At 42.3% G+C, this 17,444-nt stretch overlaps 1 protein-coding gene and 1 pseudogene across 1 annotated transcript in view; both read right to left on the bottom strand.

The window, feature by feature from the left end:
* Positions 1-303: 303 nt before the first annotated feature.
* LOC143989151 (olfactory receptor 5AP2-like) lies at positions 304-1,278 on the bottom strand (annotated as a pseudogene).
* Positions 1,216-17,444, bottom strand: part of LOC143989157 (PIN2/TERF1-interacting telomerase inhibitor 1-like) — a 52,035-nt gene continuing 35,806 nt past the window's right edge. Inside the window, exon 4 of the mRNA XM_077489188.1 lies at positions 1,216-1,354. Coding sequence (XP_077345314.1) covers positions 1,323-1,354 — 32 coding nt within the window. The 3' untranslated portion in view covers positions 1,216-1,322. The remainder of the gene's footprint in view (positions 1,355-17,444) is intronic.

The following is a 17,444-nucleotide window of genomic DNA, read 5'->3' as shown; positions in this document are numbered from 1 at the left end:
TGTCCCGTAGACTTTTAAAGGTGTTCTGTGGCTTTCAAATTTGCCACGAACACCCCAATTTTTTTGCTGTTCTGCGAACTGGCGAACAGCCAGTGTTTGAGTCGAACTCATGTTCGACTCGAACATAAAGCCCATCCCTAGTTGTCAGTGATGAATATAGATAGATAGATTTCCATGTGTGTCGGCCTTACATTCTGAAAGCTGATGGTCTTTGTATTGCACATTCTTTAAAGTTATGTAGAAAACAAACTCAACCCCATTTCTATTTTATTTGGCATATTGTAATTCTTCAATCTTGGCCTCTTCAAATTTCCAGATAGTTCCGGTTTTGGGTCCACTAGGGCATGTCACCTTAGCACAACCATATACCTTCCCAACTGTCCAAGTGCCTTTTGAACATCTTTATTTCTTAGGCTGTAGATTAAAGGGTTTAACATTGGTGTAACAATTGTATAGAACACCGACACCACCTTGTCTGTCACTATCTCGATATCTCGGGCTCATGTACTGTACATAAATATTGCTGTTCCAAAGAAGATGTCCACCACAATCAGATTGGATATGCATGTGGAGAAGGCTTTGTATTGCCCAGAAGGGAGTTTCAAAATGATTAAGAAAATGTGTATGTATGCAAAGAGGATAAGGCCCAAGGGAATTAGAAGCAATATGGATGCACCAACCAAAGTTACAGTGTTGTACACTGAGATATTCCCACAGGATAGCTGAAGTAAGGCTGGGGCTTCACAAAATAAGTGTTTAATGGTTATATGTCCAAAAAAATCGTAAATGGCATATAAAGTATGTATCAAAAGGAGGCTATGCTACCACCAGCCACCCAAGGCAAGCCAATCATCCTGGTACAGGAGACTATATTCATAATATCATTGTAACGCAGGGGATTACAGATAGCCACATGTTGGTCATAGGCCATGAAACCCAATGGTATGCATTCTGTTTCAGCCATAAAAAGAAAGAAGTAAACTTGAAGAACACAACCAATATATAAAATATTTATTGTGAACAAAACAATATTTAGTAGCATCTTGGGCACAATGATTGATGTATAAGAGATGTCCAAGAAGGACAAATTTGTAAGAAATAAATACATAGGGTTGTGTAAATGGTTGTCTGAAGACCAATATAAGGAGAATGTTCCTGGCCAGCATGGTCATGTAGACAAGTGAGAATAACCTGGAACAGCCAAAGTTGTAAATTGGGATTATCTTTAAGTCCAAGAAGAATACATTCTGTTACTGTACTTTGGTTTTCAGCTACCATGGTCACACTCTTCTAATAATATTTGCTTGACCCACAGTTGACCGTTATGTTGAATTAGGGACAAAATAAGAAAGATCTATATGAGAGAAAATTGCAATCTGAAAATAAATCACCAGTAAATTTATAGGAAATGTAAATGTGGGTAAATCGCCAAAATCTTTTTGCACTACATCTCATATGTTAAAATGAAAGAACAAAGAGAATATGTGGGACTTTTAAGGTGCTATCTTATCACAAGGACACCAAATAAAAAAAATAAAAAATCATTTTTTTTTTAATCATCATTAAAATATATAATGTATTAACCAATGGAAACAAATACATGTATTTAATTTAAAAAGTTATCTCCTATGTGGCTCTTGGTTGGCATGGCTGGCAAAAATCCAGACATGTTTTGCTTGATTAGGCTTCCTCAGGGGTTGTAATTGTTCGTTGTGCATAATGTCATTCCCCTAATGCTCAGTATATTGCTTCAAAAAATAATTATAATAATAATAATAATAATTATTATTATTATTATTTTTTGAAGCAATATACTGAGCATTAGGGGAATGGCATGACGCACAACAGACAATTACATCCCCCGAGAAAGCCTAATTAGGCGAAAAATATCAGGATTATGCCAGTCATGCCAACCAGGAGCCACATAGGAGATAACTTTTTAAATTAAATACATGTATTTGTGTCCATTGGTTAATACATTTTATATATTTTAATGAGGTTTCAAATAAAATGATGATTTTTTTATTACCTTTAGTGTCCTTGTAATATGATAGCACCTTAAAAGTCCCACATATTTTCTTTGTTCTTTCATTTTTACAGACTATCAGTTTATGTCTATTTTGTGGACACACAACCCAAACATTTAAGCAGGTGCTATTATTACATATTTGTTACAGATTTTTTTTTCTTCTTTGAAACTTTTGCTGTAGGTTGAGCAAATTGTAGCTATGCACCATTTAATGATGTATTGTTACAGCTGGATACTGTATATTTGGTTTTTCGGATAACATAAAAGTTACATCCAAGTGATATACTGCACAGAACCTTACCTTAAGTCGTAGTAGCAGGTATACAGTAATAAGAGAACAATTTGTAAAAGCTAAAAAAAAAAGCTAAATTTTAAAACATAAGATTATATTTGTAGAAGAAGATAGCACCAACTGAGATTAAAATTGTTATACAAAAACCTATTAAAAAATAAAGCAAAGTCTACTTCAAATAATGCAAGACATGTAAATAACTTTTAAATAAATACTTATCTGACCTGCAATTAAACCAATAAGAAATAATAAAAAGGAAGATGAGATGCTTATTATCTTATAATTTGTATTTTCCTTTAACCACTTCCCACCCGGCCAATGCACATATACGGCCGGGTGGGAGCCGTCTACTCCTGATAGGACGTTCAGGAACGTCCATCAGGAGGAGCGGGATCGCGCGCGCGCGTGCCCACGCAGCGGCGCGATCCCGATGCGCCCGTGTCACCGAGACACGGCGCATCTCAGATCGGCAGGAGGGCTCTGTGATTGGCCCTCCTGATCACATGACGACCGTGTCCAATCACGGCCGTCATGTGATGTAAACAAACAGCCGGTTGCTAGGCAATCGGCTCCTCCTCTCCTCACACAGAAGTCATCGCTGAGGAGAGGAGAGCAGATTGCTGCAGCCGGCTGATGATCAGTGAGTATGAGCTGTTTTTTTACAGCTTTTTACTCACTGATCTTCAGTCTAGTGTAAACACACAACACACCACACAGTGTAAACACAGTCCCCAAAACACACATGTCCCCAAAACATACATGTCCCCAAAAATAAAAACATGTCCCCCACATATGTCCCACGAAAATCACTTGTCCCAATGATTATGTGCACACATATGTACGTGATCATTTGCGTACATATGTCCGTGATCACACAAACCAATTATTATACACTTAACGGAATTTTTTTTACCAAAAACATGTAGCAGAATACATTTTGCCTTAAATTTATGGCAAAATTTGATTATTGGATTTCTTTTAAAATAGAAAAGAAAATATTGTTTTTTTTTCCAAATTTCCGCTTTTTTGCGCTTATATCGCAAAAAATAAAAAATGGAGTCGTGAATAAATACCACCAAAATAAAGCTCTATTTGTGCGAACAAAATGATAAAAATGTCATTTGGGTACAGTGTAGCATGACCGCGCAATTGTCACTGAAAGCGCTAGAGCGATGAAAGCTGAAAATTGGGCTGGGAAGGAAGGGGGCGAAAGTGCCCTGTATTGTAGTGTTTAATAATAAAGAGAACATTAGATATAAACAATATATTGGATACAAATTCTTAACAAAACATATACTGTACAAATCATTTTACTTTTTACTAGGTGACCGGATAAAACATTTCATCATGGGATGTCTAGAAGCTGAGGCCCAAGCAGAAAAGTGTATCTAAACCGAAAAACAAACACATAACATATTGCATCTTACCAGTCTTTATATGTGGTGCCTGCATTAGTTTTCTTTTTTTAAAGCTGTTTTCACCTGGTGATTCTGCCAGTGACACACTTTCTGTCCTAGGATGATGCAGTAACTAAAGAGCCGCTCTGGCTTCAAGCAAGCTTCTGCAAACTTCAAAGAAGTTCAGATACCTAACTCCAGCCCCGCTGAAATCATTGTGAGCCAAATCTATCAATTGAAAAATGGCCATTTCTTAGCAGTGTCCATCTTTTGAAGAAATCTTTTCACAGAATACGTTATTACAGCTTCTGTTAATGAAACAGGGGATTCAAGTCACTCGATCCGCTAAAGACAAGAGCAATTAGATGGCGGCCTTAGTAGCCGCTAAATTGGAGCGATATGCTCATCCAGCCTCCCTGTCACCGACCAGAGGGAGCTCTTAGCAACCAAATCTGCACCCCAAAGAACAAAAGAACTCTACTGTGGATAGAAAGAGCCAAGGCCGCGTGTCTTCAAATCCATCCACCCCGTCAGCTGCTAAAACCGTGAGTACTAAGAGTTCAGGGGGGCCCAAATCAGAGACTATACCCATAAATCTAGGTGTAATTACCGCAATGTCTCAGACACCTGATATTGAACTGACGGAGGGAGAGCCTACATTAAGAGAGGTACCCAATGCAATTTATGATTGTAAGGCTTCAATCTCTGTTTTGATAGCCAGCTAAAAAATATTAAGGAAGAACTACTCTCTTGTCAAAATTGCGCAAAATGCCTCTGATCTAGAAGAACGAGTTAGCACGGTTGAAGACAATCTGGGACTAGCCAAGTGAGAGATTAAAGGGCTTAAAGAAATAGTGACTAAGCAAACTGAAAAAAATTTATGAAATCGAGAATAGGAGTCGTAGAAACAATGTTAGAGTGATAGGCCTTCCTGAGCTTAGCGAGGGCCTTAGCCCAATAGCTTTTCTTGAGGGGTGGCTCAGGGACATATTTGGGGTTACTTCCTTTTCAGCTTTGTTTGCAATTGAGAGAGCTCACCGAGTCCCGTTAAAAGCACAATGGACAGGTGAATATGCTAGACCGCTGATTATGAAAATCCTTAATTATAAGGACAAGATGACCATACTCCAGAAGGCCAGGGAGATGGGAGACATCAAGCTCAAGAAAGCTAAGGTCTCCCTTTACCACGATTTCTCCCCAGAACTTCAAAAACGCAGAGCTGAATTTATCCCTATTAAAGGTTGTTTGATGAAATATAAGATTAAATACGCTCTATTATATCCTGCACGCTTAAGGGTGATAACGCTTGGCAAGACTTTATTCTTCAATAATTCCTGACACAGCACGTGGCTGGAGGAAAATAAGAAGGACTTGTAGCCCTCCAGATGTTGGAGAAGCTGGGTTAAATACAGGACATTTAAATGGGGGGGTGAGTGCACTATAATTTATTGTGGTGCCCTTTTTTTATTTTTATTTCCTGACGCCTTCATGGCAGCACACACTGGGTTGTGACTCCGCCCCCACAACCTGACAGGATTGGATTAGCTATAAATTTGAAGGGGAGACCCCCCGCTGCATTCTCTTTTTTTATCCTCACCTGACAGGTTGGTCGGACGTGGTTCCTTGTTACAGATGAAAAAACAGCCTCTACCACATTCGCCCCAGCAGGTTCTAGCCTCTCCTGTTTGGAAGTCCCTCCTGTACAGTCTCTAAAGGAGCTTCTATGGAGGGAGCCACCCGCTCTGGTGGTCTCAAGGGGCATTTTTTTACTGGCATTTTTTATAAAGCTTTAAAGAAGCTTTCCTTGCAGTGGATCTCCTTTTTTTTCTATTTTCTCTTGTCTCCTCTAGCCTCTCTAATAGACTGGCTGTTACAATGTTTAGAGCCCAGGTTTACTTAACTTTAAAAAATAAATTTTTAAAATACCTTCTTTTTCTCCAGCGGAGGGAGCAGGTCTTGCTGGGACCTGCTATCCCTCTCGTGCGCCGTTCGTTCCGCCGCACTGCGCATGCCCGGTCTCAGGATTTTCGTTCCTGGGCTTTCCTTGCCGTTTCCCTCTTCCAAGATGGCGCGGGTGTGTTCGTATCACTTCCGCGCATGCGCGGAACGTCACTCAGCGGCGGTATGGCACCAGATTTAAAAACACAGTGCTCCTGTGTAAATATCAATACATGATGTATTGCTGGCTGCAATTGGGAAAAAAACGGCTCTGCTTTCCTAATTTCTGAGATCTGCTAAAGGTAAGTCCCTGTGGGGTTTCTTTTTACTTGTTTTTTTCTGTTATATTTTAATATTAAATAATATTTAAATATTTATGTTTTATTTTTTTCTGTGCAAGTTAATTGTTTAAAAAAAAAAAAAAAAAAAAAAAATGTATCGGTATGATTCTTTATAGTCCCTTCCTGCTTATGCGCTTCCTCCTCACGTTTTAGACTATCCTGTACCCTTTCCTTATGGAGTCCACTGCCCACGCAGACCACCATCAGCAAGTTAGGTAAGAGGCTTCACCGGTTAGGTACGTATTGAAGGGGAGATCAAAAGAGTGCCAGATGCTTAGTGCTGCCTTTTGTTTTTTCGGCAGCCCGGCTGAGTCAAGAATGGCAAGTTCTAGACAGGGGAGAAGATCCAGCCATACCTCAAGCAGGAAATCTCGTCGAAGCCGCTCAAGATCCCCATCACACCACCAAAGGCATAGCCATTCACGGCATAGCCACTCACACCGCAGCCAGTCGAAACGTAGAAAATCTCCTCCCTCGCACCATCAGGGTCGCCATGTTCGTCCTGCACCCAATGCCTGCTGGGTATGCGGTGCCCCGGCTTTGCCAGACAAGCTTGCTTGTCGTTCATGCTTCAGTGAGGCCACTAGAGAAAAAGAAGCCGATGCTAGAATGGCCACGGATCTCATTAGAGAGTCCGTACGGGAAACATTACTGGAGTCAGCTACACCGGCTATGGATAGACCAGTTCCTAGCACATCTTCGGCGGAACCTCGTATGACCCAAGTATCAGAATCCTCCTCGGAGGACGAATGTCAGGATATGTCAGCCGGCTTTGACTTTTCCCTGGTGGAGCCCTTTGCGAAATCCGTTAAGGAGGCTATTGGCTGGCAGGAGGACGCGGCTAATCCTCCGAAGGTACGGAAATATTTTCCGAATTTGAAAAGAGATCCAGAAACCTTCCCTTTTATTGAGGAACTTGAGGACCTCATCAAGGATGAATGGGAAAGATCAGATAAGAGAGCTAGCCTCTCTAATAGACTGGCGAAAATGTATCCCCTAAAGGAAGCGAAAGTGAAACCCCCGTCGTTGACTCTTCATTGATGCGCCTGGCCCGTCACGTAACCTTACCGATCGAAGATGCGGTCTCTTTCCGGGATGTTTTGGATCGAAAAATGGATCTGGAGTTGAAAAAAAAGCTTATTCCACGGCTGGAGGAGCCTGTAGACCAGCAATTACTACGGCGGCAGTGGCCAGGGCCATCTCAGGATGGGCATCCGGAGTGGAGAAAGACCTCAGAGACGGCGTCGAGATGGAAAAAAATAATATCTTCCCTGCAGGAGATCAGACTTGCAGGGGATTTCGTGGCGGAGGCCTCGGTAGATGTTATTAGATCTTCTGCAAGATCAATGCTGGCCTCGGTGACAGCAAGAAGAGCTCTATGGCTCAAGCCATGGGTAGCGGACGCAGCCTCAAAAACTAATTGGTGCCGGATTCCATACGATGGTTCTAACCTGTTCGGTGCCAAACTAGATTCAGCCATCTCCAAAGTTTCCTGGAGGGAAGTCAGGTTTGATCCCCTCTGACAGAAGACCTAGGACACAGAGAGGTCCAGCCTTCAAACGCAATTTACCAGACAAGTACCGGGAATCTAGATCCTACTGTCCTGGTAGAGAATTTAGAAGAGACTGGAGGAGCACAAAACCCTCCTTTCTCAAATTACAAAAATCAAGGCCAATCCGGCTGGAGATCAGCCGAAATCGTTTTGAAGATCCGCCTGCCCACCCAGCCCAGGTGGGCGCCAGGCTGAGCAGCTTTTCCAAAACTTGGGCAAGGCACATAGAAGACTCATGGACACTTTCCACAATAAAATTTGGGCACAAGTGGAAGTTCAAGAACGGTCTTCCACCAAGCTACTTCCGTGAAACCAGGCTTCCATCTTCATTATACAAGAGGAGCCTGTTAGTGAGATATATAAAAACGGAACTGAGACAAAAGGGTGCAATCCTAGAAGTACCATCACACCAAAAAGGGAGAGGGTTCTATTCCCCTCTTTTTTTTAGTGAAGAAGAAAACGGGCGACTTGCGACCCGTACTGGACCTCAAGAGACTCAACAGAGGCATCCAAGTAGAGTCCTTCAAAATGGAGAGTTTACAGTCTATTCTCTTAGCAATAAACCTAAACGACTGGATGCTTTCTATAGATTTGTCAGATGCTTATCTTCACGTGCCAGTTCACCCGTTTTTTCAAAAATTCCTGCGCTTCGCCATAGATCAACACCACTTCCAATTTCAGGGTCTTCCATTCGGCATCTCCTCGGCTCCCAGGACATTTACCAAAGTTCTGCTGCCACTAATAGCTTTCCTCAGGGAAAGAGGGTTACGAGTCCACCACTATCTGGACGACATCCTGCTGTTAGCCGAGGATCAAGAATCTCTGATTCTCCACCGGGAGATTCTTCTTGCGACCCTCCAGAAATTTGGGTGGTTAATCAACTGGAAGAAGAGCAGTATACAACCTACACAGAGGATGGTCTTTCTGGGGGCAGACCTAGATACCAAGTTAAACAGAGTACAGCTTCCACAGGAGAAGGTCAGACCTTTAGTACCGAAAATGTAAAGGCTATTGTCAACAGACCAGTTGCCAGCCAGAGACTGCCTGAGTATACTGGGGACCATGTCAGCTACAATACCCATGATTCAGTGGTCCCAGTGGCACATGAGACCTCTCCAGATCTCGTTTCTCAGGCAGTGGGATGGAGTATCAATGCGTCAAACCATCTTGATCTCCAATACAGTGAAGCAAACAATATGGTGGTGGACACACCGCAGCAACCTCATGGGATACAGGCCGATAGTCCCTCCAGATCCAGAAGTAGTAACTTCGGACGCCTGCCAGACCGGTTGGGGAGCCCATTTTCAAGACCTGGCAGCCCAGGGGAAGTGGCTTTTTCAGACCTTGGGCTTAGTCTCTAACATCTTGGAGCTCAGAGCAGCTTTTCAAGCCTTGCGAGCCTTTGCACCACTCCTGAGAGGCAAAAGTGTAGTTATCCGCATGGACAACAAAGTGGCAGTGACCTATATTCAGAGGCAAGGAGGTACCAGGAGTGTCACTCTTATGTAGGAAGTTCAGCCCTTTTTAGATTGGGCTCAGATACATCTTTCAAGCCTAAAAGCAGTTTATGTCCCAGCAGCGCAAAACATGCTAGCCGACTACCTGAGTCGAGAGACTTTTTCCAACAACGAGTGGTCCCTGAACCCTCGAACCTTCACTCTTTTGACAGAACTTTGGGGAATGCCAGAGATAGACCTTGCAGCTACTCCAGCGAATACCAAATGCCGCAGATTCCTGTCAAGAGGATCATTCCCATCAGCAGAAGGGGTGCACTGTCTGAGTCACCCATGGAATTTCAGGCTGGGATACATTTTTACTCCAATTCCATTGATCGCAAGGTTTCTATCCAGACTCCGGAGATCCTCGGCGACGGTAATCGCAGTTATACCACTGTGGCCAAGGAGGCCATGGTTCACGACACTTCTCCAACTCAGCCTTCAACCTCCTATTCCCCTTCGGACATCTCCGGATCTTTTGTCCCAAGGTCAGTTCCTACACCCAGCTCCGGAGAAGTTGCACCCGATGGCCTGGAGATTGAAAGGGCTAGGCTGAGAGCCCAGGGATGTTCTCAAGAGGTCATAGCGACTCTAATGCAAGTTAGAAAATTCACGACCAATTCTATTTATTCTAGAATTTGGGAAAGATTCTGCTCCATGGCTCAACTGAAAGGATGGAATAGCGTTTCCCCAGAGCCTGCTCACATTCTGGAATTCCTCCAGTCAGGGGTCAACAAGGGCCTGAGTCTAAGTACCCTTAAGGTTCAGGTGTCTGCCTTATCAGCTAAAACAGACACAAAGTGGGCCTTTCATCCTCTAGTTGTCCAGTTTTTAAGAGCCTATCTGAAGATCAAACCTCCCAGGAAGCCGCTCTTTCCGTCATGGGATTTATCAGTAGTTCTTCATACCCTGTCTTCACCTCCATTTATTCCTTCTGAAAAAAATCTCTCTATGGAACCTGACCTTAAAATTGGCTTTCCTGATTGCTATTACGTCAGCAAGAAGGGTATCAGAAATACAAGCATTAATGATCTCTGAGCCTCATTTAGTCCTTTTTCCTGACAAAGTGGTTCTAAGACCCTCGGAGCAGTTTATACCCAAAGTAGCTACTCCATTCCACTACAACCAGGATATCATTCTCCCATCCTTCCGTAACGATCAGGGGGATCCACACCCACTGGATGTAAGGTCAACCATCATAAATTATCTATCCGCTACTACCTCGTTCAGAAAGAAGGATTCTCTCTTGGTCATCCCTCACGGCTCCAAGCGGGGTCAAGCAGCCTCTTCACGCACCATCGCATCCTGGCTGGTTAGGGTCATTAAGAAAGCATATTCCTCCCAGCAGCTGAAAATTCCTGAAGGCATCAGGGCCCATTCTACAAGGGCAGTGGCTACCTCCTGGGCAGCATATTGTAGAGTATCTCCAGAGACAATATGCAGAGCAGCATCTTGGTCCTCTAGGCATACCTTTATTTCCCATTACAAAGTGGATTCAGCTTACTTGTCCATGACTGACTTCGGCAGATCTATCATTAGAGCAAATTCTTCTGCGTTAAGGAATTAAAGTTTATTTTTTACTTGCACCCACCCGACTGGCGAGTTATTTCCCAGTGTGTGCTGCCATGAAGGCGTCAGGAAAACGGAAAATTGTATACTCACCTTCCGTAATTTTCCTTTCCTGACGCATCTTCATGGCAGCACACGATTCCCTCCCTGACTCTTTGTGATGATATATACGGAGAATGCAGCGGGGGGTCTCCCCTTCAAATTTATAGCTAATCCAATCCTGTCAGGTTGTGGGGCGGAGTCACAACCCAGTGTGTGCTGCCATGAAGATGCGTCAGGAAAGGAAAATTACGGAAGGTGAGTATACAATTTTCCGTTTTTTCTCTGCCTCCCCCCCTTTTTTTTCACGGAATCGAACAAATAATAATCATCTATTGGAATTATAGGAGAGAGGGAGTGTTCTAGTTGCAGGCTCTAGTTGAATGCTGATAGGTATGAGTGCAAGGAAGCAAATGCTCCCCTTATTATTTTCACTATTTATCCTAAGATTGTTAATTGGGAATATGTATGGGGGTAGGTATGGTAAGGTCACAGGCGCACCCCTAAGGGTAAGCCCTGATGGGCAGGGGGGTGGAGGGGAGTTGGTAGGGTTCTGGGTGGGATGGGCGATTTGGATAGGGAGGATAGGCCGGGAAGGAGGGGTGGGAGAGTTCAGACACTATCTATATTGACACGTTTAATGATTCAATTTGTGATGGGAAAGTTCACATGTGAAGGCAATTGCCAAAGGGGGAGGGGAGCGCAATGGATAGTTAGAGATGTCACTGTTTTTGTTTTTTTATTGGTTTCGTTTTCTTTTTTCTTCCATATATATTATCTTTAGGAGACTCCATGCAGGATAAAATCCTAAGAGTAATTTCTTGGAATGTCAGGGGTTTGGAGAATCCAACCAAGAGAGCCCTGGTCCTTTCAGCGTTGGAGGGGAGGGGGCCTGGAGTGCTCTGTTTGCAGGGGACACAGCCGACTAGTGACACAATCCCTCTACTTCATAATTGGCAATTCCGAACTCCATATCATTCTGTGCACTCTTATTCGAGAGGGGTGAGCATATTGGTGTCATTTTCCTGCTCTCAGAGCTGTATTGACCCCTTAGGCCGGTACATTTTTCTATATTGTTCTATCGAGAGCAAACTGTATGCGATAGCCAATATCTACATACCCCCCCCCCCCCCCCCATTTAAACTGGAGATTCTAAATGAACTGCTAGCATTCACACTTGACAAGGTCGGGGTTTCCTGTGTTAGTGGTGGGGGACTTCAACGAAGTCTTGGATAGACTTATTGATAGATTCCCTTTGATAAACTCCCCTGCAGGATTATGTGAGGGTAGATTAGCCCGCTTCGTGAATGAATCAGGGTTATGTGATATCTGGCGTACACGATACCCGCTTGATAAGCAATATTCTTGCTTTCCCAGCACTCATCTCACCTTGTCGAGAATAGACATGGCCCTAGCTAATGGGGAAGCTCTGCCCCTGATAAGAGACATAAAGTATGGCCTAAGAGGGATCTCTGACCACTCTCCTTTGATATTGCCAATTAATTTAGGGTCTAGGACCCACTCCAGAGAGTGGAAAATCGACCCTGCCTGGCTAGAGGTGTTGGAGAATCCCGATGAATTAACAATTAAACTAAAAGAATTTATAAGTATTAAAACAGATACAGCATCGGTCAGAGTGGTCTGGGACTCTTTTAAAGTGTATATGAGAGGCTTGCTTATACAACAAGTGGCGTGAGTTAAAGGTAAATCCAAGGAATAGGAAAGGATAGCTAAAAACAAAGCAACGATGGCAGAGAGCCAGTTCGTGGGCAATCCAACCTCAGATACCCAGAAGGATTGGCTGGAAAAACAGCAAGCTTATAAAATGATTATAATAAGAAAGGCAGAAAGCAAGTGTATATTTCAGCGCCAGTCTAAATTTGGAGAAGGGGGAGAAAGTGGGTCGTATGCTTGCCCTATTGGTCAGATCGAATACTCCCCCCTCAATGGTCCCAGTAGTTAGAACTTCACAGGGAGGTACTTCCTCCGACCCTATTGATATAATGCACACATTTTGAGAATGCTATAAATCATCATATAAATAAGGGAATGGAGAGGGGAAAAATGGAGGATTTTTTCCAGAAAATAAGAATGCCCACCCTCCTTGAAAAGGACACAATGATTATGGACACACCAATAACTACTGACGAGGTGCGGAGGGCGGTAGCTGGGATGTCAAATCAAAAGTCACCAGGCCCGGATTGGTTGCCTATTGAGATATACAAACGATATGGTGAGGTTCTCCTGCCAGAGCTGCTGAAGACGTTGAGATGGGCACTAACCAATGGGAGATTACCCGCTTCGATGTCAGAAGCTACCATTGTTGTTATACTTAATGAAAGGAAAGATTATATGCAACCCTCTTAATACCGCCCGATATCACTATTGTGTACGGATGTAAAAATATTGGCGAAAATACTAGCAACCCGTCTAAATGAATTAATCCAGAACCCTATTCATCCCGACCACTCGGGATTCATACCGAACAGGGTCCACTAGTATTAACATTCAAAGAGTTTTCATGAATATCCAGACTCCAATGGATAATGGTGGCTCCAGGGCCCTTTTGGCCCTGGATGCAGCCAAGGCTTTTGATAGCCTTGAGTGGGATTACCTACTCGAGGTGCTCAAGAGATTTGGCTTCGGGCCAAACTTTATTAGCTGGGTGAAGATACTTTATACTGACCCCAAGGCTAAAATAAAAATGAGCAATGAGTATTCTGACCTGTTCCAATTGGAAAGAGGCACAAGACAGGGGTGCCCCCGTTTGCTCTTGCGATGGAGCCGCTGGCCATTATGGCTAGATCCAATTTGGAAATGCAGGGTTTCTGGAGGGGCCTAGAAGAAGATAGGATAGCATTCTTTTTTCTTGGGGATGTTCAAATATCCCTAGAAATAGTGATATGAATAATCGGAGAGTTCGGTCAACTTAGACACTAATCTGCCCTGCTTCCAATAGACTCATTCGATTGCCAGATTCCATTGGGAGCTCCTAATTTAAAAGTCGTGGATAAATTAAAATACCTGGGGATTTGTATCACTAACGATACAAATGCGTACTGTGACAGACCTAGCCGGGACCAAGGCTTTTTGAGGGGACAGAATGAGAGCCCCTTGCCGATTGATTATGGGCCCTGGATTTTAAGGGTGCAGGGTGAATGAGAACCCCACTATAATCTGTGCTAGTCAGATTCAATGCTGTATATATGTATATATATATATATATATATATATATATATATATATATATATATATATATAATGTGTGTTGTCTCATGCTGTTGGGACACACACTGTCAGATGCTAATGTCATGAACTCCAGCCATCTGTCTGTTGTCTTGTATAATGCAAATGAGTCTAGTCTGGCTTGTGAGAGTATTCCATACATTGTTGTTTGTGCTACTTAACCCTGTGTTGATGTTTATGGTAATGTCTATTGAATTGTTAGTGAGCTAGGAGCCGAAAAGTCTTATCTCTTAGTCAACTAGTCTGAGTGTTGATTTAGATAATTAGCTCAGGTTAATTCTGTTTTTGGCTACAGTTGTATTGTTAGAATAAATGATCAGGAGGGGGGACCTCCCCTTTTACTGTATTATAAATACTTGTCATTTTGGTTCTAATAAATCAGTCCATGTTGAGCAGCTAAGCAAGTGTCGTCTTGTTTTGTGCTTGTGAGCGGTTGGGATATCTGATATCTATATTCAGGCTGGGAGGAAGTGGTATATGACAAAAGCACTCAATCGGAGTGTGGGATTGGATCCGTCACACGTACCTTAATCAAAATTTAGCCCCTTTATTACTCAAGCTGAAACATAAGGGTGATATATGTAGCCGACTCCCTGTCTAATGCAGGACGCTGCAGCCTAGGCAAGATGATATGGTTGCCCCAGTTATTATATCTTTTCCACAACTCTTCAATCTGGATAGGCCAGAAATGGTTCAAGAGAATAGATTCCCTGTTTAGGGAGCTAATTTGTAAAAAGGGGCAGCCCAGAATCAGTCTGCAAATGCTGTAGCTACCGCTTAACAAAGGGGGTATGGCGGTCCCGCATCCGAGATTGTATTTTTTGGCATCCCAGCTACAGCACCTGGCAGGAAATTGACACCTAGTGGCAGCAACCCTAGTGGCAAGATGATGTTGAAGGGATCACCGCATTAAAACTTTGATTGAGGCCTTAGAGACAGATTCGTTTACTTTGAGATCCCCAATGATAAAATTAATCACGAAAACTTGGCAGACATCAAAGGCCATATTGGGCTACCAAGGAATATCAGAGTTTGCGCCCCTGTGGAACAATAAAAAATTTCCAGGGGAGATTTGGACGCGTTTTGCACCATAATCAGTGCTTACTCACAGCTATGAGTAAGCACTGATTACGGTGCGAAACGCGTCAGTATATTCCTGTACCCTGTTATTCCTTTTGCTGTGGATTTTTTTTTTGTTTTGATGTGACCCACGTTGTTTCAATTAAAGATGGGATCTCAAGTCTTTTTCCAGTGTGCAGCTATCCAGAGTTTTGTCCTGCTGTTTGCTACATAGTTCCAATGCTGGATATTTTTGCTACAGTTGAAAGAACTTTGTGATTCTTCATATCAACAAAGACGGCTTCCTCCTCTTTTAAAAGGGTTTGGATATCAAACTTTTCTATATATGTAGTGGCTATATTATGATCTCACCCTAATATTTAGTTTTTTTTATTTATTCACCGTTTTTTGTTTGGAAATAATATAATATTTTCACGGGTTATTAGAAGTGTTTGTTCACAACGGTACATTTACTTATTGTGTGTTTTGGATTACTTGAAGTGTAGTTTATTATAGTTCATTTTAATATTCAGTTATTCATTTGGGTATAAAATTATTTGCTAGATTTAGGTTGCGAAACTTAACATTTTTTTCTACATTCACATAAGCTGAATATTCAGACTTTTCTTTGGTTGCAGCACCTTTGGTTTTTCTCTTTTTTCACTAAGTATGATCAATTATAATTATCAAATGTCACACTAAGTTACATCGTTAGTAAGGTTGAATAAAGACACCCGTCCATCCAGTTCAACCTGAGTGAGTGCCTACAATTGTCCCTATCACTGTACATTGCACACTCACATTGGTCCCTACCCTCAAGGAGCCCACAATCCAAGGTCTACATTCATATACTTTGGCCAATTTTTGGACAGAAGCCAATTAACCTACCTGCAGGTCTTTGGAGCGTGGGAGGAAACTGGAGTACCTGGAGGAAACTCATGCAGGCACAGAGAGAACATGCAAACTCCAGGCAGGTAGTGTCGTGGTTGGGATTTGAACCAGTGACCCTTCTTACTGCTAGGTTAGAGTGCTAACCACTACACCACTGTGCTGCCCAAAGTTGTAAATTATTTTTTTTTTTAATCTTTAAGATAGGTATAATTTTAAATTTTTTTGTTTGGTTAGCGTGGATATTTTTCTTTTTTACAGTATAGTAATGAGCTCTTGAACACTGAGATTCCCTGACTATTTTGAGTGCTGATTCCTGGGTTTGTAGACAACTTTACTCTCTGTGCTGACAGGGGCCCTTGGGACATGGCATGTACATCCTCTACCACAGTGTAATGCTCTACCATCCACCTCAGTTGGCCCATCACCTGGGGCTCCCTATGGCTGATCCAATGCCGAAGCTTACCTGGTAGCACCCTCAAATAATGGCCAGTTGTAGCAGGTCATGCATTTGGGACCAAAAAGAATAACCAGTGAAATACCTCCAACAATGCCTCCCATGCGTCAAATTTTAAATATTTACAGCAAAGCCAATTCTTGCTTTCATCAAGAGTACCTCTAGAAGGTTATGGAGTGAAGGCACCACCATCACCCAAAGCCCAATTTTTCTGCAACTGTTTGACAGGTACATCAAATAAAATTTTTTTACAAAAAGAGCAATTCTTGCTTTCATCAAGATTACCTCTATAGAGTTGCGGATTGAAGGCACCACTAACACTCAAAGACCAATTTTTCCGCAACGTTTGACAGAAGCATCAGATTACTTTTTTTTTTTACAGCAAGGCCAGTTCTTGCTTTCATCAAAAGTACCTCTAGAAGGTTATGGGTTGAAGGCACCACCAACACCCAAAGACCAATTTCTCCACAATGGTTTGACTGGGGTGTCAAATTTAAATTTTTTACAGCAAGGCCAATTCTTGCTTTCATCAAGAGTACTTCTAGAAAGTTATGGGGTGAAGGCGCCACCAACACCCAAAGACCAATACCCTTTTTATGGCCAATAACTTGCATATAAGCCCTCAAAATGGGGACTTTTGACACTTTAACATATGAAAAATAACAATTTAAATCTATATCTACATTTAGATATAGAATAACTCCTGCGGGAATCTTATAGATTTTTTTAAAAACAAATTTCCAAGATATTTCAAACAACTAAGTTTCTACTTTCAAGATTTTCAATGAAAAACATCCCCACAGAGTTCACAACAAACTACATCTAAATGAAAAAAAAATCTCAATGCCATTCCAAACCAGAAGTTTCCCTTGGCTTGCATACCAAACTGGACCAATAAAATCCAGTAAAAAATTTGTATTCATTTTTTTTTACGTATCTTACTTATGTTTAATGACTACATAGCTGTATATACATACATCACCCTGTATTTTAAAACTTGTTTAACCACTTCAGTCCCAGAACATTTGGCTACTCAATGACCAGAACACTTTTTACAATTTGGCACTGCGCTGCTTCAACTGGTAATTGCGTGGTCATGAGATGCTGTACCCAAATTACTTTGCTTCTTTTTTTCCCCCAC

This window comes from Lithobates pipiens, unplaced genomic scaffold, assembly GCF_037356315.1.
Source record: "Lithobates pipiens isolate NorthernLeopardFrog02 unplaced genomic scaffold, aLitPip1_a1.2 Scaffold_18, whole genome shotgun sequence".
NCBI classification, from domain to species: Eukaryota; Metazoa; Chordata; class Amphibia; order Anura; family Ranidae; genus Lithobates; species Lithobates pipiens.
The sequence above is the reverse complement of the archived record's forward strand: the minus strand, read 5'-3'. Positions and strand labels throughout refer to the sequence as shown.